The sequence below is a fragment of the Geotrypetes seraphini genome, chromosome 3 (assembly GCF_902459505.1).
Source record: "Geotrypetes seraphini chromosome 3, aGeoSer1.1, whole genome shotgun sequence".
Classification (NCBI taxonomy): Eukaryota; Metazoa; Chordata; class Amphibia; order Gymnophiona; family Dermophiidae; genus Geotrypetes; species Geotrypetes seraphini.
In genome coordinates, this window is record NC_047086.1 from 48,538,267 (window position 1) to 48,561,261 (window position 22,995).

The window sequence follows — 22,995 nt, forward strand, 5'->3', positions numbered from 1 at the left end:
TGAGATAATAGAAAAGCATAATGGTATTCCCGAAAGCTAGGGAAGTTGACACCTCCCTGGTCCCGAGGACACTTTAATTTACGCAAGGCAATCCGGGGCTGTTTGTTGTGCCACAAAAAGGAAGAAAGGAGACGCTCAATACGAGAATAGACGGAGGGAGAAAAAAGACATGGAAGCATACTGAGAACATAATTTATTTTGGGAGTTATCATCATTCGTATTGTAGAAAGTCTGCCCCACCAGGAGAGGTTGAGGGGGGACCATTTGGAAGTACAAGTGTGAATGATAGAGAAGATGAAATCAGAATTAAGTTTCAATGTGGATTCGAGAGTAGGACCAAAGAATAAACCAAGGTATTTAATTTTGGTAGGGGACCATATGAAGCCAGAGTTAATTGCATCAGTTTGGACATCGATGCAATTTAGCGGAAGTATTTCTGATTTAGTGATGTTTAGTTTATAGCCAGATATGGCTGAGTACTGTCTAATTTGTTCAAGAACAGGAGAAAGAGAGTCCGGGGTGATGTAGAGCAGGATATCGTCTGCATAGGCCGAGAGTTTAACTGAAAATTGGTCAGACTGGAAGCCATTAATTCTATGGTCGTGTCTGATAGCCGCTAATAACGGCTCCAGAGCGAGATTAAAAAGTAATGGGGATAGGGGACATCCTTGTCTGGTGCCACGGGATGGATAGAAAGGTTGCGAGGTACGGCCATTAATCATAATCCGAGTCGTCGGGTGGGAATATAGAACTTTGATCATATCAATAAAAGGATCTGGGAATCCATACCAACGGAGAATATGAAAAAGAAAATGCCATTCTAGGCGATCAAAGGCCTTTTCAGCATCGAGGGCCATAATCAAGAGTCTGTCTGGATGAGATGTAGTGTGGTGGATGATATGTGACAAAAGGCGGGTATTATTGGAGGAGTATCGGTTATGGATAAAGCCAGATTGATCAGGGGAGATAAGAGATGGAAGAACAGATTGGAGCCGGGTAGCAAGAATTTTAGCAAAGATTTTAGCATCCACATTAATTAGAGAGATAGGTCTATAGTTTTTGACATCTTGGGGGTCTTTGCCGGGTTTGGGAAACACAATAAGGGTAGCCTCTGTAAAGGAGCCTGAAGAATCGCCCTGATTGCAGAGAAACTGAAAGAAAGATAGCAAATGTGGAAGCAGAGTAGGAAGAAAGGCCTTGTAAAACTCAACAGTAATGCCATCGGGGCCTGGTGATTTATTCGAATTTAGAGAGTTAATGGCGTCCAGGAGTTCCTGAGCAGAGAAGGAAGAGGAGAGAGGAGACGTCTCGGTAGGTAAGAGTGAAGGATGGGGAAAAGATAAAAATGAGGTAAGCTGAGGAATAGAGGGGGAGGTTTCTGATGAATATAGTTGTTGATAAAAATCATGGAAGGCAGAAGAGATGGAGGAATAGTCTGTAGATAACTGCCCAGATACATCTTTAATAGAAGATATGGTAATCTTATCTTGAGATTTTTTCAGATAGTTTGCAAGTAGATGACCCGGTTTATTATTGTCGGCGTAATATGTGGATGCTTGAACAAAAACAGAGTTGGCAGCAGAGGAGCTTAAAAGAGAGTTGTATTGCAATTTAAGATTGTGAAGATCAGTTAGAGCTTGTATATTAGATGTATCAGAGATATGGATGGACTCAGCCAAACGAATGCGGGATTCCAGATCCCGTTGTGCAGTTTTCTGAGAAGAATGAAGTTTGGCTGAGAATTGAATAATAGTGCCACGAATAAATGCCTTAAAGGCGTCCCAGGTAACAATCCAATTAGTATGTGTGGGAATGTTGAATTTGAAAAATTCTTCAATGGCAGCACTAATGCAATCCGAAAAATGGTCCTCAGCAAGGAGTGAAGAATTAAACCGCCATTGCTTACTGCGAGGTTCTAGGGAGAAATGTGTGCAATTTATTGTAATGGCAGCATGATCTGAAACAGTTATGGAGTGAATGTCAGATGAAAGAATGTGTGTTAAGATAGATGTGCTGACAAGGAAATAATCAATCCTGGAGTATGTGGCATGGGGGGCAGAAAAGAATGTAAATTGTTCATCATCCCTATGGTGGATTCTCCAAGGATCTGTTAGTTGTAACTGAGTCATAATATCATGCAATGCATACCATGATTTTGATTTTTTATAGGGGGCGTGCGATTTCCGGTCCCTACTAGGGTCCAAAATGAGGTTAAAATCCCCCCCTATTATTACGGGAGTATCTGGATCCTGCAATACATGGTTGGCGATATTATGAAAGAAATCTGGAGAATCAATATTAGGTGCATAGATGTTAATAATTCGCAATGCATGATTGGAAATAGAAAGCTTAGCACTTACCCATCTACCATGTGTATCATGAGAGCTAAAAAGTGTGGAAATGGAGGGATGTTGTCTCACCAGAGTAATGACACCATTCTTACCATCCTCAGCAGGGGAGAAAAGGGGAGGAAGAAAACCACGTTTGGTAAACTTGGCAGAGTCAGCAGAATTAAGATGAGTTTCCTGTAGCAGAATAACATCAGATTTAATATCATCCAAATATGACATTAACTTCGGTTGTTTTATTACATTATTAACACCCTTGACATTCAAAGATGTTATTGATAATGACATTTGGCGATAATAAAAAGAATCTGATAATTGTCTGCATATAAAATATATGGAATGAAATACCCATCAGAAACTGCATACATATCTGTAGTAAATAGAACAGGAGTGATAAATATCAGTGAAATACCAATAAAGAGAGAAAGAAGTAAAGAGCAATAAAATATACTGGAAAAGGTGAGAAAGCCCCCTGCTAAATAGCAGCAGGCCATAAAATATGGGTGGGCTGAGAAGCCAAGGCCCAGGCCGAAGGACAGCACACACCAGCAAACCTATTGACAAAGACTGTGAAAACAGGAGCTCTTGCTGCACGCTTAATTATGCAGGAAAACAAAAACAAGTGTACAATAAATATAACTCATAATATTACAATATCACTTGAAATTCCATAACAATATATTTCCAAAAAAATTTTTCCCCACCCCCTTCCATATCCATCCATACATATTATATTATAATTCCTATGTGTATTAATCAGTTAAAATATGCAGATATGTATTTAGATTATCATATCCTCCCCCCCCCCAATTCTACAAATTATCACATAAGGAAAAAGAATAGTAAATTAACCTTAATCATTATAATAGTCTATTAATGGCCTCCACACCTCCTGAAACCTTTTATGAGTGCTCAAAATTAATAATGTGCGTAAGTTGTGGCAAATGTAAATTATAATTCTGTGTTTCAATATACTAAAGGAATGGCCCTTTCATTCCCCTAAAAACTTTGTTGGGAAGGGGATTGCAGATTTAAAAAAAAAAAGTGGTAGGTGGGAGGGGAGTTTTACGGACTTCGCAACAGTTCTTAGGTACCTCAGGTTCACTGAGCGCCTTTCATGTTTCAGTATGCAAAGGAGCCAAAGCAGATATTGTGTTCCTTATCGATGCCTCCTGGAGTATCGGTGATGAAAGCTTCAACAAAGTGCGACAGTTCGTGTTCAATACCATCGGAGCTTTTGATGTAATCAATCCCAGTGGAGTTCAGGTATGCCAATCTTTGTTCCCCTGCAACCACATTATAGAGGGTGGAATTCATAAAGGGGCGCTAATTAATTTATTATGCACTAACAATTAGCATACACTAAGGCCCTAATAATAATTTATTCTTATATACCGCCAGACCACGGCGATTCACAGCAGATAAGGCTGAACATCCAGCGAATATGCAGTTTAAAAAGATACATCAATTTCTAGAATGTACACAATACATGTTATATTTAAAAAGCAATTCGGAAGCTTGGGTTACAAATTTGTCAAATAATTGTGTCTTTAATAGTTTTCTATAAAAATAATAGGATGAGACTCCTGGCATGATTTTGCCAAACCAGGCGTTCATTTTGGCTGCCTGGAAAGAGAGAGTTCTCTCGAGAAATCTCTTCAAACGACACAGTTTGACAGTAGGATATGTGAATAACTGCACTCAGTGGGCTTATTGGAGTGATTTAAAGAGAAATGGGTGTGAGTGGGGAACCCCCCCCCCAGTTTACTTCATACTCTTTGCGCTGCCGTTGTGGGGGGAGGGTTGGAACCCTCTATTATAGAGTAAACTTAACTTTTTCCCGATTTTGTAAGAAAAAGTTAAGTTTTCTCTATAACGTGAGGGGTTGCACCCCCCACACCCCTCCAACGGCAGCGCAAAGAGTATGAAGTAAAGTGCGGGGGGGTTTCCCCCACATCCCCCGTCGGAGCTCTTTAAAAAGTAACTTTTTAGGTGACGCGCTGGGTTCTTGCGCCGAATTGTCTGCGCTGTAATGTCAGCTCGTCCAAGCCTCGCGCACTTTTGACCCGTCACCAAATAAACTCTTAGGGGAGAAAACTATTTACTCCATTGCGAAGGCATATGACACAATATCATGGATCTAAATATCACCATCTAAATGGAATTGCTTCAGAATTCATGACAACTGTATTATAAGCTAAGTGGCTTCCCCCCCACCCCCCTGTTTTTCTCAATAACAGACTATGGACTTTTCCTCCAGGAACTTGTCCAAACCTTTCTTAAAACCAACTACGCTATCTGCTCTTATCACAACCTCTGGCAACACGTCCCAGAGCTTAACTATTTACTGAGTGAAAAAATATTTCCTCTTATTGGTTTTAAAAGTATTTCCCTGTAACTTCATCGAGTGTCCCCTAGTCTTTGTAACTTTTTTTTTTGTATCATTCATATTAGATTCAAAGTCCCAGTAATGAATTAGAAGATACCTGATTGACGTGGCAATGTTTCTCTTTTCAGGTCTCTTTTGTACAGTTCAGTGATGAAGCACAGTCTGAATTTAAACTGAATACTTATGCTGACAAAGCCTTGGCCCTGGGAGCAATTCAGAATATTCGGTACAGAGGAGGCAACACAAAAACAGGTGATCTTCCTCATTACAAGTGTTAACCATGCGTGAAAGTGTAAATTAGAACATAAGAATAGCCCATCCTCACAGTGGCTAATGCAGGTCACCAGTTCCTGGCAAAAACCCAAATAGTAAATCAAACTATACAATAGGACGGATCTTTATAGTCTATATCCAATCCAAGTATAGAAATAAAGGTCTAAGGATATTAAAAACTTTCTAAAGCATTGAAAACAATCACGTATGTTAATTGGTCCCCAAGTGGTTAATATACTAGGAGGGTGATATATCATATAAAAACATAAGCAGTGCCATATAAGAACATAAGCTGGCCATGATGGACCAGAGGGCTCACGCGGCGGCCCATCAGCTCCAGGACCTGTATAGTAATCCTCTATCTATACCCTTCTATCCCCTTTTCCTTCAGGAAATTATCTAATCCCTTCTTGAACCCCAAAACTGTACTCTGTCCTATCACACCCTCTGGGAGCGCATTCTAGGTGTCCACCACCCTTTGGGCGAAGACGAACTTCCTGGCATTGGTATAATATGAGAAATTCTCAGTGCATAGGACCTCACATAACATAGGTTATCCCAAGTCCACATTCTGTTCAATTTATAATCATTTATATCACTACATCCATCTCATCCCTTATATCCGTGTAGCATTTTATGTTCATGATCAAATCTAAAAAAATCTATGTGTGTGTATGTACATCCTGAGTGTTACGTTTATACATGGAATTTTTACTTTTTTAGATTTTTAACAGCAACACTCATCTTATATGGCAGAAACGCAAATCCCAGTATTGGTTCTATTGTAATGAAATGCCCGACGCTCTGCTTTTTCAAGAGCGTTTCAATCTCACCAGACCTTCATCGGGGGATAATGTGATTGTTTTTAAAGCTTTAGAAAGTTTACTTCAGCAAAATGGGTTACAATTATGAATTTTGATGGCATTTGATTATGCTTAATATTATAAGATAAAAGTGATTTATTGAATATCCTTAGACCTTTGTTTTTATACTTAAAACCCCCCAAATAGTAGCAGCATTCTATGCTACCGATCCAGAGCAAGCAGTGGCTTCCCCCAGGTCTTTCTCAATAAGAGATTATGGACTTTTCCTCCAGGAACTTGTCCAAACCTTTCTTAAAACCAGCTACGCTATCCGCTCTTACCACAACCTCTGGCAACACGTTCCAGAGCTTGACTAGTAAAGAGGAACTCATGTATGTGCAAGAAGGCATCTGGATTTGAACCAGGAACCTTTTGATCTGCAGTCAAATGCTCTACCACTGAGCTATGCCCCCACAGACTTAGATGCCAGTAGAAATTGCCTTCAGAAATTGTTTCCAGGCTCAAGTAAGACCATTTTCAACCTGATAGGTAGATGGTGATATTTTGGAATGTAAATTGATCACACAGCAGTGGAATTGTCCCATTCGAGCTTCTCTTGCACGCCAACTTGCAGGGAAAGCCTTGAAGTACATCCGGGAGAGAGTCCTGACCCCTGAAAATGGCATGAGGAGGAATGTTCCCAAAGTGCTGGTGGTTGTAACAGACGGTCGGTCACAGGATGAGGTGAAGAAAGCCGCACTCGATATACAGCAATATGGTGAGCAGCAGGGGTGGGCTAGTTCATTTTAATGATTATTCCTTTGATTACAAGATTCATCTGTTTAGTGATTCTGTTTTCAATTGTTTTCTTTTATCATTACCAACACTTTGATTCTACTTTACCAGCTAACTCAAATATTTGCGACTTTTAAAAAATATAAACCTATCAGCATTCCAGTTATAGTAAATTATATTCTCAAAATGCTGAGTACAGATCCCTCCAAATCTGCAGTTTCAGTAACCGCGGATTCAGTTATTCGCAATTTTTTGTTTTTTATAAAGAAACGCTGCATCCTGGACCTTCCCCAGACCTTACCTGGTGGTCTAGCGGCGACTCGGGGCAGGATCGATTGTCCTATGCTCCTGACTCGTGCAGAGCCGACATCAAAATGGCTGCCGTGAGTTCCCGTTGTGGTCGCGAGACTACAATGAGAACTCACGGCAGCCATTTTGATGACGGCTCTGCATGAGGCAGGAGCATCAGACGATCGATCCTGCCCCGCGTCGCCGCTAGACCACCAGGTAAGGTCTGAGGAAGGTCCAGGAGGGAGGTGGGGGTGGGTCAGAGCTAGCCCTGAAAGTTATCTGTGATAGTTCAATATTCGCGGGCCGGTTCTACCCCTAACCCCCGCGAACATTGAGGGTCTGCTGTATAGTAATAACTTATAGTTACCAATTGTATTATTAAAACTTTAAATTCAAATTGTGCTAAATTCACAAGCAGTGTAGCAAACAATATCAAAATTCTGCTTACATTTTTTTTGTTTTGTTTTGTACAATGTGCTCAGTACACCACCACCCAGGTCATAAGTGAAAACTTCGGACCAAATATTGGAATGAGGGGAACCCCATCATCGCATAATTGTGTTCCCACCTGATGTTAATAGCAAACAAAATCAGAATTTCTATAGTTCAAAAAGTGAAAACCACTTATCTGATCCAATCAAAGCGCGATGCTGCTTCCAAGTCAGGTCCTTAATATGTGCTTCCACCCCCCCCCCCCCCCCGCCCCAAATGTGAAAAGTTAAAAAACTTTCTTATGAACCCCTAATACCATCAGACAATTAACTCCATTGCTGTCCTACTCCAGCGGAGTTTCGTTCACGTCTTCAGGGATCTCCTTTGCTAGATTGCATTAATGAGTTAACATGGGGTAATGCACATTAATGAATTAAATTCGAGATAATTGCAGAGTTAGTTAATAGCTCCCACAGAGAATAATGAGGCTTGCGTTATCATTTAATTTAAGGACATGAGCACAAAAGAAACATACAATTATCTATACTGGATGAGACCAAAGGTCCATCTGGCCCAGTATCCTGCTTTCAACAGTGGTCATTCCGGGTCACAAATACTTGGCAGAATCCCCAGAAGTACAAAGATTCCATGCTACTGAGCCCAGGGCAAGCAGTGGCTTGATCCATGTCTATCCCTATAGCACAGTGTATCGCAAACTGTGTGCCTCCTGAGATTTTTGGCGTTCCACGACACACTGGTGAGGAGAAGAGTTGTCCATGCCGGCTGCCTGCCTACAGGATGTGCTTTTCGCGGCGAGAGACGCATCCTGTAGGAAATCAGCCGGCGTGAACTACTCTCCTCCTGGCTGGCGTCTCTCCTCTTCTCCCTGCACCTCCCGGATCCCTGTAACGGCAGGGTCGCGGCAAGACGCACCTCCACGGATGTTGACGTGATGACGTCACGCATGTGCGTGACATCATCGCATCGACTTCCAGTTGCCTTCCGATCGAGGCACTGTATTTAGTGTGCTGCCGGCTGGAAAAGTTTGCGGGACACTGCTATAGCAGATTACGGGGTTTTTCCTCCGGGAACTTGTATAAACCTTTTTCAAACTCAAATATACAAATTGTTATAGCCACAACCTCTGGCAACAAGTTCTAGAACTTAGCATTCACTGAGTGAAAATTATTTTCTCCTCTTTGTTTTCAAAGTATTACCGGATAACTTCACAGCATGCCCCCCCTTATTCTGTCTGCGTTTTTTGAAAGAGTAAACAATCAATTCACACATACTCACTCCACACATGATTTTGTAGACTTCCATCAAACCCTCCCTCAGCTGTTTCTTCTCCAAGCCTTTCCTCATACGAGAGACGTTCTAATCAGTTTAGTCAGCCCTAGTTGACCATTTCAGACCTCAACATTAATTTTTGAATACTTGGCCTTTTTGTCATATTACTAAGCTTTCCAATGATCCCCACAGCCACCCAGGTCAGGTTATTGCAAAAACAATTACATAAGTAAATACATGCATGCACAAAATAATTGCAGCCTCCCCTTGCTCATTGAACTCTTTGGTTTATCTATAGCTCTTCCGTGCAGGCCGGCCTTACCTTCTTGGACGTCAGTGCTGTGTCCTTATTTCTTATTTCTTCAATTTATAAGCAGCCTTTTCAAGAAATTGCTCAACGCAGAGCGCAGCATAAAAACAAATGAAAATTAAACATAATTAATGATACCAAAATGTGCGACGTAAAAGCAAAACCAGAAGCGGATCTTATTAATTGCCAGAAAATCATAAAAATAGTAAAGATGAGGAAAAAGTGTTTAATAAGCATATATACAGAAAATTATTTTTTTTAAAAATTATTTATAAAATTATTTTTGCACAACTGAAAAATTGCAGTTTTGCACACCCAGAATACAGAGTTGCAGTTTGCGCATTTAAAAGCTTTATGGAAGTGGCGGAGGATCAGTGGTTTGAACGCGGTTGCTTTGGCGGATCAGCTATTCCAGCCGACTTGTATACATCAGCAACGTATCTGAGATCCTTCCTCCAAAACTCTTGGGGCTGATTTATTTAAAATAATATATATTTCACATCTTTACTATTTTTATGATATTTTGGCAATTAATAAGATCCGCTTCTGGTTTTGCATTTTTACTTTGGATTGTGGCATCTAAAGTAGCTTTTTGGTTGTTTTGTCGTGTTCAACAAAAAAATCAGAAAAACAAGAGAATTCAAGTAAATTCAAAAACACATCCAGAAAAATGACAAAAAGGATAAATATAAATATGGGCTCAGTGAAATCAACATCAGAAACACCATAGACAGGCTAAAAAGATGTTAAACATGTACATCATAGTGCACGCCCTCCCTACCTCCAATTATGAATAAACAGAGTTAAAAGGTAAGAAAAATACTTATTTCAGCTGTTTTCTCTGATGTCCTCTCCTGATCAGGAAGGCACTAGTAAGGGCTCCTTTTACTAAGCCGCGTTAGGACATTAGCACGCGGAATAGCATGCGCTAAATTGCCCCGCGCGCTAGACGCTAATGCCAGCATTGAGCTGGCGTTAGTTCTAGCCGCCTAGCGCGGATTTTAGCATGCGCTAAAAACGCCAACGCAGCTTAGTAAAAGGAGCCCTAAATGTGCCATGGCGTTCTGTCTGTGTGTTCCCCAGTCCCCGAATCTTCAGTGAAAATCAAGCCAAAAACTGCATCCAAAAAAATAGTCCATACACACTCCACATCCAAAACAGTCCAAATGCTTCTGAAAGCTCCCCTCAACTTCCTTGACACAGATCGTGTTTCAACTGTTCTTTTTCAAGGGGAAGAATCCAATGCAGGAGGGGGGGGGGGGGGAAACGCCACCAACTACCAAGCACAGCAGGAACCACACCCACCAAACAGACTTAAAATCAAGCCAGAAAGTATTCAGCAGAGAAATTCTGCAGTACAAAAAAAATGGCATAATACGTTAAATCAGCGGTTCCCAAACCTGTCCTGGAGGACCCCCAGGCCAGTCGGGTTTTCAAGATAGCCCTAATGAATATGCATGGGGCAGATCTGCATTCCTGGCATCTCCATTATATGCAAATCTCTGTCATGCATATTCATTAGGGCTATCTTGAAAACCCGACTGGCCTGGGGGTCCTCCAGGACAGGTTTGGGAACCACTGCGTTAAATAAACAAACTGGTATCTGCAGTGGCGTAGCGAGGGTGAGAGGACCCTCCCCCACCCTCATCTCCACACCCCCCCCGCTCCTTCCATGATCTTGCCTGCGGTGCGTACCCCCCTTCCCTTTCCCCGTACCTCTAGTTGAAGTTGTTGCTCACGGCGGTCAACAGCGTGCTCCTCATGACCCCGTCAGCTCTCTTTCTGGTGTCGCTTCCTTTGCGCGGCGCCGGGAAGTGATGTCACTGGGAGAGCCAACGCGGTCGCGAGGAGCATGTTGCCGGCAACGCCGCAAACAGCTTCTTCAACTGGAGCAGGGGGTGTCAAAGTCCCTCCCCGAGGGCCAGAATCCAGTCGAGTTTTCAGGATTTCCTCCGATGAATATGCATAAGATCTATTAGCATACAATGAAAGCAGTGCATGCAAATAGATCTCATGCATATTCATTGGGGGAAATCCTGAAAACCCGACTGGATTCTGGCACTTTGACACCCCTGAACTAGAGGTATGGGGGAATGGAAGGGGGTTGCGCACTTGGAGGGGAGGAATGGGAAGAGGTGGGGGGGAGGGAGGCAGAGAGGAGGAGGGGCATCGGCGCCCCCACCAACATGGCACCTGGGGCGGACCGCCCCCCTCACTTCGCCACTGGGTATCTGAAATAAACTCTAAGGGGCCCTTTTACTAAAGCTTAGCATGCGTTAATGGACATTAGGGGAAACGAATTGGGACTTGTATATTGCCTTTTTGTAGTTTTGTAGTTTTTCCCGGTACAGTCGACTCCACCTAAATCCACGTTGGTTAATGCACGCTTCAGTTATCCGTACCCTACCTCCATGGTCCCGTTTTTTTTTTTTACATTAGAGTCAATGGACGTAAACACTGGATATTTGCACTTTGGATAAGTACACAATCTGCTTCTTCGCACTGATGTCATAGGTCCCACCCCTATTCTTTCACGTTACCTTCACTCCGGTTAAATGCAATCGCGTTCTGACTGGGAGGAAAGCCATTTGGCAGAACACATTGGCCACAATGGCGAGGCTTCACACGGCGCTGGGACAGCTGGGAAAGTGAGTGCTCCGCTTCCACTCAAGCTGCAGGGCATAGCTTTCCTGTACTTTAGGCTCCAGCAGTCCACGCGCCATATTTAAATTGAGCCGGCTTAACTACAGCCTCCTCCCCGCCAACTCCTATTAAGTGCACACTCCGTTTAAGTGCACGTGGCGACCCGGTCCGAAGGCCGTGCACTTAAGCAGAATCGACTGTAAAACCCTATAGTGCGCTTTAGGGGGCACTTGAATTGCAGATATACCCTGGTGAACTTTATAACTATTGGAAAGAGGTTCCCACAGGCAGCGCTGAAAAAGTAGGCGCTGAGGAACGTAGCACATAGTGGCTGTCAGTCTTCAGTTGGGTGCCATTTATAGAATCATGCTTAGCGATGCCTGAATTCGACTTAGGTGCCAATAGGCGTAAAAATCTTAGGTGCCCCCCTCCCCCTATTTATGCCAGGGTTTTCCTGACCTAAATACCGTTGCCTAAGTTAGTTGCCTAGTGGCATGTAAGTCCAATTTAGGTGCCTAGCTGCAAAACACGCCCAAGATCCGCCCACGATCCACCTGTAACCACGCCCACTTTCTGGCAGGCACCTCGGGCTAGACGCCTACCTGAAAGTGGTAGGGACCCACTAAGTTAGGTGCCTAACTAGCAATTAATTTTAATTTAAGCCAGTTATTGAACCAATTAAGCTTTTGCCAATTAAGCCTATTAATTAAAGTTATATGCTTTAATAGGCCAATTAAGCCTATTATATGCTTTAATAGGCCAATTAAGCCTATTAATTAAAGTTATATGCTTAAATCGGCTAGATTTGGCAATTTTGGCACTTTAACATCAGGTGCCAGTTATGGAATATAGGCCTTAGTGCATGCTAATGTCCATTAGCACACTAAGCTTTGGTTAAAGGGTCTGTAAATTATGAGCTTGGGGTCCTGGATTAGATGAATAATTCTTAAGGACACCATTTTGTCTGGCCAACATGTTTCTATGTTAGGATGGAGTTTACAGGAATGGGGCAAGGACAGGAAAAGAACTCACCGGAATGGGACGGGACGCGAAAATGAGTTCCTGCAAGGACTGGAAATAATTTGTCTCCATATCATTCTTTTACCCCCACCTACTGTACAAATGGACAAGACTAGAAATAACAATCTGCCCAAATTATTCTTTGCACTCCAAGAATGAACAAAATCACTCTAAAGAGAGGCCCTCAGCTCCTATTCCTGGTAAAATAGGATAATTGGCAGCTTCAAAGGTCACGGAAAGATCTAATGAAGTGAAAATGAAGACATCTCATTGTTTGAGTTCTGACACAGGTTATCTAGGTTTGGTGCTGTGCCCGGATTTAGAGCTTGACTGGAATTAATCCAAGTAATTTCCTGTATCTAATGAAGACTAAATTTGCTGAACAATAAAACACATATTCAATTACTTTACCAAGAAATACTGTAGTATATTAAGATAAGTATGAGGTGTGGTGTTTGGTTTGTTTTTTTTTAATAAGAACTGGCCGGATCCATGCACTGTTTAGGGTGTCTAGCACATTTTTTTGGCAGACAACACAGTCCTATTTTGGATTGCAGCTGCTGCTCCGTGCTGGTTATCCCAATTTTTCATTACCATTCTTCCTGCCACAAGAGGTAGTTTGAGTTTACATCTTTGTGTCCACGTGTGGAGAGTAGTTGCAATTGTGTTTGGCAAGCTATGATTTTTGACACCAACTCAAGGTTTATTTATTTATTTTTTTTTTGGAACCTAATGGTTTTTGTACAACATTGCAGGCTTTTATACTTCTCTATTTAGACTATTGCAATTCATTGCTGGTTGGTATGCCATCTTCATTAATTAAGGCATTACAGATTGCACAAAATGCTGTGGCACATTTATTAATGATCACGTAACACCAATCTTGATGCTTCATTGACTACCAGCGTGTAAGCCCGCTAAATTTAAGAGTCTTCGATTAGTATTTGAAGCATTTAAATGTCTATCAAATCACCTAGTTCACAAACTGTGTGCCATGGTGAGACTGCAGGTGTGCTTGAGTCGCTGGTTGACCGCCTACAGAATGTGCCTCTTGCGGAGAGAGGCACATCCTGTAGACGGTCCGCCGGCGCCTCTCCTCCTCCACGGCACCTCAGCTCCTCTCCGCCTCTTCTGTTGAGCACCTCCCCCCCCCCCCACTGTCGGCTCAGGTCCTGTCTGCAGGGCCTTTTTGTATGCATAGACATCGGTGTGATGACATCACATATGCATGTGATGTCATCACATCAACATCTGTGCATTTTCGGGTGCCCGCCAGCCACGGCCCGCTGTTTAGCGAGCCGTGGCTCCGGATAGTTTGTGAGACACTGCTCTGGAATGTACCTTTTTTAGGTCTAAGTCTTAATTAATATGGGTCTTATTGCAGACCCTTTAATATTCCAGTGGCCTTTCTGTCTACCACATCTTACCTGTCTATGTCTTGTTTGAGGAATAGTGTCCAGAACTGGTCACGGTTTTATTAACGATCTGCACGCTAACGTTTCATCTATTTTCTGCTTTTTTTGGACCTCTCCCTTTGCCTTCTAACATTTCTCTTGCTCTGGCTATGATCTTATCATGTGCTTTTATGGTCCTGAGGTTTCTTTTTTGGTCAGTTGACCTCCTATTGGGTGCTACTTCCTTCAATCATTTGTTTATAACTTACTTTACCACCACTGTATGCAGAGCAGGAAACATAACAAATATAGGACAATGAGGAAGTCCTTTTAGAAGAACTGGATGGCATTTACATATGCAATAAGCTAGTTAGCGCATGTGGAAAAGGTCTATTTGCAGCACATAGAGGTTTTGAAGGGAGCGTGATTTTTAAACTGTGTATGCGCTTCCCAGTTTACAAATGTATTACAAAACATTTCCCTACTGGCGTATACATCTCTTCCCAATCACCTGGGGCTTTGAGGGGATAACTGTGCTTATCCTTCTGGCCTCAAAAGCACCTCGAAAAGCCAAATTTATGTAACCAGCTTTGGCTGGTTGTGGTAACTATCATAAGGTAGGATTGACACATTAGCAATGGCTTATAAAGAGGGTGACCTATAGGCATGTGATTAACGTTCCATTCTGCCTTTACAGGTTTCAGCGTCTTTGTGGTTGGTGTGGCTGATGTGGATTATAACGAACTGAGAAACATTGGCAGCAAACCCAGTGAACGCCACGTCTTCATAGTTGATGACTTTGATGCGTTTGAAAAGATTGAAGAAAATCTTATAAATTTTGTTTGTGAAACGGCTACTTCAAGTAAGTGATGGGACAAATAACGCCCCTCCCCCACAACATTTTTCTGGCAGATGTGGTATAAAATCAATTTGCAGCACAGTTATACGTAGCTGGAATATTTATTTTGCTGGTTGCTCATTTCAGTTTCTGTAAAAGAGAGGTTTTTAGAGCAGGCTGCATGCATAAGAGGGTTGCCAAGATGTCTGAGTTTGGGCCACAGCTGAATCCTGAACTCCTTGGTTGATGTATTTGGACTGTTAATTTTCAGCCTCCCGTGATGCTTGCAGGCCTAAAGGAGATTGGTAGGAAGATCAGGAAGGTTTTCTTTCTTATGATGGGAGGAAAGTCTGATTAAGGCCAACTATTAAAGTACTTAAATTTGGCCAACCAGCAAGATAGCTAGCATTGATAATCAGAAATGACTAACATCTCCTTTGACCTAACCACATCCATTGACCCTCTTCAGATTTGGCCAGTTAAAGTTGGCAGTCTGGTGGAGCTGAGGTAGCTAACTTTAACTAATGAGCATGGGGAAGCAGGGTGGTGGTGGGACTGAAAGGTTCCCCCCAAGGCCTTGTTTTTAAGGCATTCAACTTAAGTTAAAGCCCAGGAGTTCTCAACCCAACCCTCAAGACACACTAAGGCAGTGGTCTCAAACTCAAACCCTTTGCAGGGCCACATTTTGGATTTGTAGGTACTTGGAAGGCCTCAGAAAAAATAGTTAATGTCTTATTAAAGAAATGACAATTTTGCATGAGGTAAAAACTCTTTATAGTTTATAAATCTTTCTTTTCGGCTAAGTCTTAATAATAATATTGTCATTTATAACTAAAGACATATGATCAAGAAACTTTTATTTTACTTTTGTGATTATGATAAACATACCTGGCGGCCGCATGTGGCCCCCGGGCCGCGAGTTTGAGACCACTGCACTAAGGTAATCTTGTTTTCAAGATATCCACAAGGAAAATGCATGACATAAATTTGCATGCTCTGCCTCCATTGTATGCAGATCTAATGTGTGCTCATTGTGGGTATCCTGAAAACCTTACTGGCTGGGTGTGTCCCCAAGACTGTTTTGAGAAACCTTAATCTAGCCTGATAAGTCCTTATGTGATCATTAAACCCATCTGAAAACTGATCTCTTACTGGACTAGGGGCTAGATGCACAAAACACTGTCGTTAAGACCGTGTGAGTCGCTGTTGGACAATTTTTGGGCTGATTCTGGAACAGCGATCGATGGTCCAGCAAGTTTGCACGGAGGTTTGCCATAATCCCATCCAATCTGTCGCTGTGAGAGCGACTTTGACACATGCGTAGAGCCCGAACAGCTTAGTGGCAGAGGAAGCCCTAAGGCAGCTTCCTGCCACTCAATTGTTGTTGGTTTTTTCTCTTTTTTTAATGGCACAGATGTTATGCGTGTGTTACAATGTCTGCCCCATTATAAAAAAAAGTGATCCGCTCCCACACGATAACTGTCCTCCCTCCGCTGACCCCCGCTGAGGGGAGGGGTCAGTTTGGGGGTCCTTGCGTGGGGAGTTCATCAGTATGTGGGGGTGTTCGCGGAGGCAGGAAGGAGAGGGCATTCCCCCTGCCGATTTATTGGTACCTGAGACGTTGGGGGATGTCATTGGTGGAGTGTCTTTGGGGGTAGGTCATCAGGGGGGAGCTGGCACAACATTTTTTTTTATGGGCACAATATCTGTGCCTATAGAAAAAAAAAGAAAAAAAACATGCAGACCTATCTGTAACACAGTTATCAACAGGTGGTTCTCCGGACCGGTAATACAGATCCGATTCTGACATGCAAGGTTAAGCCATCGACTGGTTTTAATATTAATGACCTCATTTGCATGTCAGAAACAAAGATGTTTACAACTATGGAATGGAAAACCACCTGTTGAACTGTTTTCTGCACTGGATCAGCAAATTCAATCGGTCGTTAAACCAGTTAAATCAGTTTGGCAACGATCGTTAGACGATCGGAGACTTTAAGAACAAAAGAATAGACTTACTGGGTCAGACCAATGGTCCATCAAGCCCAGTAGCCCGTCCTCACGGTGGCCAATCCAGGTCCCTAGCACCTGGCCAAAACCCAAGGAGGAGCAATATTCCATGCTACCGACACAGTGCAAGCAGTGGCTTCCCCCATGTCTTTCTCAATAACAGACTATGGACTTTTCCTCCAGGAACTTGTCCAAACCTTTCCTAAAACCAACTACGCTGTCCGCTCTTACCACATCCTCTGGCAATGTGTTACAGAGCTTAACTATTCTCTGAGTGAAAAAAAAATTTCCTCCTATTGGTTTTAAGAGCACTTCCCTGTAACTTCATCAAGTGTCCCCTAGTCTTAGTAATTTATACTTTCTTGTCTAACTTGCCTGTCTTCAAAGTGAAAACTAACCTTTGGCTCTTCTCTCTTATTTTAGCTTGTCCACTTATTTATTTGGATGGATATACTTCACCTGGTAAGAATTCATGGCAATGTTTTTATAGATTGTAATCCTAATACATTATTTCACATATTGCATATTTAAAATGAATTTCTCTTCTGCTTTTCAGGTTTCAGAATGTTGGAAGCTTATAATCTCACAGAGAAATACTTTTCCACCGTGCAAGGGGTATCCATGGAACCAGGATCATTTAACAGTTATATGTCGTACAAAATTCATAAAGATGCCTTCCTCTCTCAACCTACATCGTAAGTGATGACAAAGACGCCTCAATGTTTATAGAAACACATCTTGAAAGTAGAGATGGGAGCAATAGCCAGTTGAGGATCTAAATACAACCAGGGCAGGATTAATTCATTGAGGGCCCCTAGGCACACAAGTACACTGGGCCCCCTGCCCCGCCCCACCCCACCATGCACCCAGGCGGAAACAGGAAGCTGCGTCAGAGGGAAGCTTTGGGCAAGCAGCACCACTTGCACAATTACAGTTCCCGTTGCCTTTCTTACCCGTGTTGCTTACTTGTCTTACTTTCCGTCCATGGGGGGGGGGGGTTGCCGATCGGGGTAGGGCCCGCATTGCCGATCGGGGGGCTCGCGTTGCCGATCGACGCTGGAGGGGCCCATCGCTGTTTGTAAAAAACAATGTTGATGCCTTCCTTCATCGGGCCCTCTGGACCATTTCGGGCCCTAGGCAGGTGCCTACTTGGCCCATTGGTTAATCCTGCCCTGAATACAACTCAATCCAAAATATCTCTGTGTACTGAAAAAGTAAAACACTGGGACATTTTATTTAAACTTAAGTTGAATTCCTTAAAAACAAGGAGTTATGATTTTCTGATCAATTAGATTATCTTCCCAGTTCACTTCAGATTAAGGGGGTCTTTTACTAAGGCGCTAGCTGATTTAGCGTGTGCTAAACACTAACGCATCCATAGAATATAATAAGCGTGTTAGCATTTAGCGCGCCAAATTGGCTAGCGCGCCTTAGTAAAAGACCCACTAATTGCACAGAACACCTTAAGACAGAAAATTAATTGAGAGTCCTTGGAATAATTTTGGATTCTACACCAGTGGTTCCCAACCCTGTCCTCGAGGACCACCAGGCCATTCGAGTTTTTGGGATAGCCCTAATGAATATGCATGAGAGAGATTTGCATGTAATGGAGGTGACAGGCATGCAAATCTGCCCCATGCATATTCATTAGGGCTATCCCTAAAACCCAACTGGCCTGATAGTCCTCCAGGACAGGGTTGGGAATCACTGTTCTACATTATCTTTTGAAATACAAGTGGACAATTTATTGAAATCTTCTTTAAGCTAAGGCAATTGAGACCTATCGGGGGTATTTTGTCACATTTGCTTTACTGCAGTGTTTTATATCTGGGCATCTCAATTACACTGAGGAACTGAATACAGTTACTACAGAATTCAGGAGCTAGGACAGGAGTAGGCAATTCCGGTCCTCGAGAGCCAGAGCCAGGTCAGGTTTTCAGGATATCCACAATAAATATGCATGAGATAGATTTGCATCTCAAGGAGGCAGTGCATACAAATCCATCTCGTGCATATTCATTGTAGATATCCTGAAAACCTGTCCTGGCTCCGGCTCTCGAGGACCGGAGTTGCCTACCCCTGAGCTAGGATTATTTTCAAACAGAGTAAATTTTGTCATGTGTCGCTGCTTTATAAAGACCTTCACTGGTTGCCATTTTGAGGCTAGGATGACTTTTAAGTCTTGTCTAATCTTTAAAGTTTCCTATGGCTTAGCTCCTGCACACAGTTAATTTTATCTGTTTCCCCTAGATCAGGTTCTAGCCCAGACATGGGCAACTCCGGTCCTCGAGGGCCGGAATCCAATCAGGTTTTCAGGATTTCCCCAATGAATATGCATGAGATCTATTTGCATGCACTGCTTTCCATGCATATTCATTGGGGAAATCCTGAAAACCCAATTGGATTCCGGCCCTCGAGAACCGGAGTTGCCCATGTCTGTTTTAGCCGTACATTATTACACCGAATGGATCTGGTAGGTCCACGTTTCAGAGGAATTAAGCTCAGAAGATACTTAGTTAATTCTTTTTCTTACCAATTTGTTCAGATTTGGAATTCATTGCCATATACCCTGAAAAACTTACCTTTGTATATGATGTTTCATAGAGGATGAAAAACATTTTTGTTTGAACAATTGTACATCTAAAATAAGATTGTTGTTAGGATCAAGTATTATTTTGTTGTAAGCCACTTTGGACCTGCAAAGGGAATAAGCGGGTTAGAAATAACAATTTAGATTAGATTAGAACGTACACTTCTCCCTCCGTATTCGCAGTTTCAGCAGTCGTGGTTTCGATTATTCACGGTTTTTAGCTTGCTGGCCCCTATCCCCAAATTACGTCAGCTTGCATAGAGAAATCGATGATTCCCAGCACTTTCTTAAACGTGTTTTGCCTCTCCTTCAGGAACAGGCCAGGTCTCCCACCATGTTATTTGCTTTTTTACTATATTTATGATGGTTTTTAATAGAAAACAGTGAATAACATATGAAAAAGTTATTTGTGGTTTTTCTCTATGTGCAGCTCTGTTAATCCCCTATCACAGCGAATACGGAGGGAAAAGTGATGCTAAGGGTGAACCAGCCCAAAGTGCGAGGAGTCAGATTGAAGGCCAAAGAGCAGTGGCGTTGTAAGGGCGCATGGGTGGACCATCCCAGTTGCCGGCACCTCCCTGCCCCCATTCCTTGCTCACACCCTCTCACTCCCCCCCCCCCCCCATAGCTCTTTAAATCTTCACCAGCACGAGCAGCTTCTGTGGCCTGCTGCTCACACCGGCCTGGCTCCCCTCTGAAATCACTTCCTGGTTGCGGGGCTGGGAAGTGATGTTAGAGCAGGAGTGTCCAACCTTTTGGCTTCTCTGGGCCGCACTGGCCGAAAAAACTTTTTCTGGGGCCGCGCAAATGCTGCAGCAAGACAGAGGAGGGAGCTGGCAAGAAGGTAAACAACTGGGGGCAGCAGAGGAAAACGCTGTATCGCCCTCAACCGGGGCCGCACAAAATACTTCACGGAGCCGCATGCGGCCCTTGGGCCGCAGGTTGGACACCCCTGTGTTAGAGGGAAAGCCGATGCCAGAGCGAGCAGTAGGCCAGAGAAGCTGCTTGTGCCGGTGAAGTTTCAGAGGTATGGGGGGAAGGTGGGATGCGAGTGTGGTGGGGGTGGGGAAGGAGTGGGGTGTGTGGAAAAAGCAGGGGGACGTGGAGAGGAAGGGAGCGACACTGTCCTGGGCGCCTCGCTATGCCACTGCCAAACAGTGAGATTTTTCAGATGGTACATCCACGATATAAATCTAGAATGATATGAATATAGAATTGCTTTACAAATCAAATCAATATTATATGATAGTTTTTCTTTGAAGCCCCTGAAAGAATACAGACAAATGAGGGGGCAATTTGGGTAAATAAATGTTTTGAGCTGAACATTGCCCTCTATGTGGTAGTTAAAAGAATTTACATCGGTTTCAGAACACTTCTACTTGGAAAAAAAGAAAAAGGGATAGGGCAAGGGGAAGCAGTACGCAGGCAAGTGTGCTCAGATTTCGTAAGAACATGAGAATTGCCATACTGGGATAGACTGACGGTCCATCAAGCCCAGTATCCTTTTTCCAACAGTGCCCAACCCAGGTCCCAAGTACCTGGCAGAAACTCAAAGAGTAGCAACATTCCAGAGTTGAGATTGTGATGTCATAATGCCTCATTCCACCAATGCCTAAGAGCCAACCTAACCAGTGATGTCACAATGGCTTGATTGTCCTAGACTTGGCTTGCATAAGAGCAGCCATATTGGGACAGACCGAAGGTCCATCAAGCCCAGTATCCTGTTTCCAACAGTGGCCAAACCAGGGCAAAGGTACCTGGCAAGGTTCTAAGGAGTAAGACAGATTCTTCTTACTGGCTGGACCACTTGGTTTACGTCTCTAAGGCTTCCCTCTCACGAAAGCAGTGACCAAGATCAGTGCACTGGGACTAAAGTTCTGATGAGCGAGAAAGAGGGCTCAGAGTGTAAGAGTGAGAAAGCTTTCAAATGGATGTGACGCACGCCTACTGAGTGAAACTGGACATCTCTGGCCTTAACTCTGCTGGTAGACTAGGTTACGCTTTGAAATCCTACCAATGACATTGATTTAGAACAGTAGTTCCCAAACCCTGTTCTGGGAGACCCCCAGCCAGTCGGGTTTTCATGATATCCCTAATGAATATGCATGAGAGAGGTTTGCATACCTGTCACTTCCATTATATGCAAGAGTGGCTGCAGCATGCTCAAGACTACATTACACACACTGCTTTGCTCACACATCATAGCAGGAAATGACTGCAGCATGGAGTGAGAATAACATTAAACACATCTTAGAGTTATGTCATAAACTAGTATGAAGCTGCTGGGGCAGAACAATGCTTACCTTTAATGACCCACTCATTTCAGTGCTTCATTAAACGTAAACATTCTGGTCTCTGAATGAGGATAACAGCAGAGTGATTTCAGGACAGGTGTCAGCAGGTCAAAAATAATAATAAATTGGCAATTTGGAGCAGGTTGAAAAAAATACTGTGGTGGGCTGGGCTGTAGTTTGCCTAGTTTGCTATAAATGAATAAGTTAATTTGCTGCATTTGCAGCCATTTCACTTGACTATAGAGATTGACTGACTATGCACATAGCTTTAAATAGATACCTTCTCTATTTAAACTATACTATTGGTGACAAGCTGAAAACTGACTTCAAAAATACTATTCTTCACTATTTAACACAATGATTTCTTATCTATATATTTACATGTTATCGTGAATTCATTTACTATCAACAGGGAGCTGCACCCAGATGGATTACCAAATTCTTATACTATCATTTTGCTGTTCCGGCTTCTTCCGGAAACTCCTTCAGATCCATTTGCTATCTGGCAGATAACGGATAAAAGTTACAAACCAGAAGTTGGAGTGAGTGTTGATGGTAAGGAGAATTTTAATTAATGGTCATTTTTAAGCTCCTTTACTGGTTTTAGTTTTTGCAAACAAGGACTCTGTTAATGTGTGTGTGTTACAGTTCAGATAATATTTTTGTACCGAGTTTGTGTTTAAGGAATTATTAACATTTTAAAATAAAAATCAATAAGACACAAGTGAGGTCCAGATTCAAAAATTTCTTATCCTCCCAATATTCAAAACAGATTGAGCAGGGGAGGCTGCTAACCGGCCATCTCCTAACTGGTTAGGTTAGAGGAGGAACAGGGGTAGAGCATGGGCAGAGAGCCTACTTAGCCGTTTAGCAATGATTTTCTGTCTACTAACTGGCTAAACAACTGCATAAAATTAGCCGGGCAACGGTCTGAATATTGGTCAGTGCCTGATTATCTTCCAGGTAACTGTTGATACCTGGATTATCAATGCCAGGAGCCACATATGCTCCAGAATGGAATATCTGGTGTCAGTTCAGCCCAAATTTGTGAGTGGCTCCGAAGCTGTATACCACCATGAACTGAATATCGGGCCCTTATATGTTTAATGTGACACGAGTAGAACAACAGCCTAAAATATCTCCTATACGTCAATGTAAGTTGCCTAGGGCTAATTATGAAAAGCGCATGAGCTAAATCCAAACTTCAATAGCTCATGTACTTATTGGGCTGTGGAGGATATAGGGTTCTCTAGCAAAACCGCTGGGGAGTTTTTG

The 22,995-nt window shown here is 42.8% G+C and overlaps 1 protein-coding gene and 1 non-coding gene across 4 annotated transcripts in view; one reads left to right on the top strand and one right to left on the bottom strand.

The window, feature by feature from the left end:
• COL12A1 (collagen type XII alpha 1 chain) overlaps positions 1-22,995 on the top strand; it is a 413,394-nt gene that overhangs the window by 292,096 nt on the left and 98,303 nt on the right. For all 3 annotated transcript variants that reach the window (XM_033936132.1, XM_033936135.1, XM_033936133.1), the window contains 7 exons: positions 3,475-3,614; positions 4,866-4,989; positions 6,448-6,591; positions 14,686-14,850; positions 17,260-17,298; positions 17,393-17,531; positions 22,133-22,275. In XM_033936132.1, the coding sequence (XP_033792023.1) occupies positions 3,475-3,614; positions 4,866-4,989; positions 6,448-6,591; positions 14,686-14,850; positions 17,260-17,298; positions 17,393-17,531; positions 22,133-22,275 (894 nt within the window). The remainder of the gene's footprint in view (positions 1-3,474; positions 3,615-4,865; positions 4,990-6,447; positions 6,592-14,685; positions 14,851-17,259; positions 17,299-17,392; positions 17,532-22,132; positions 22,276-22,995) is intronic.
• Positions 6,215-6,286, bottom strand: TRNAC-GCA. Its single transcript has one exon. It is a non-coding gene; the product is annotated as a tRNA-Cys (tRNA).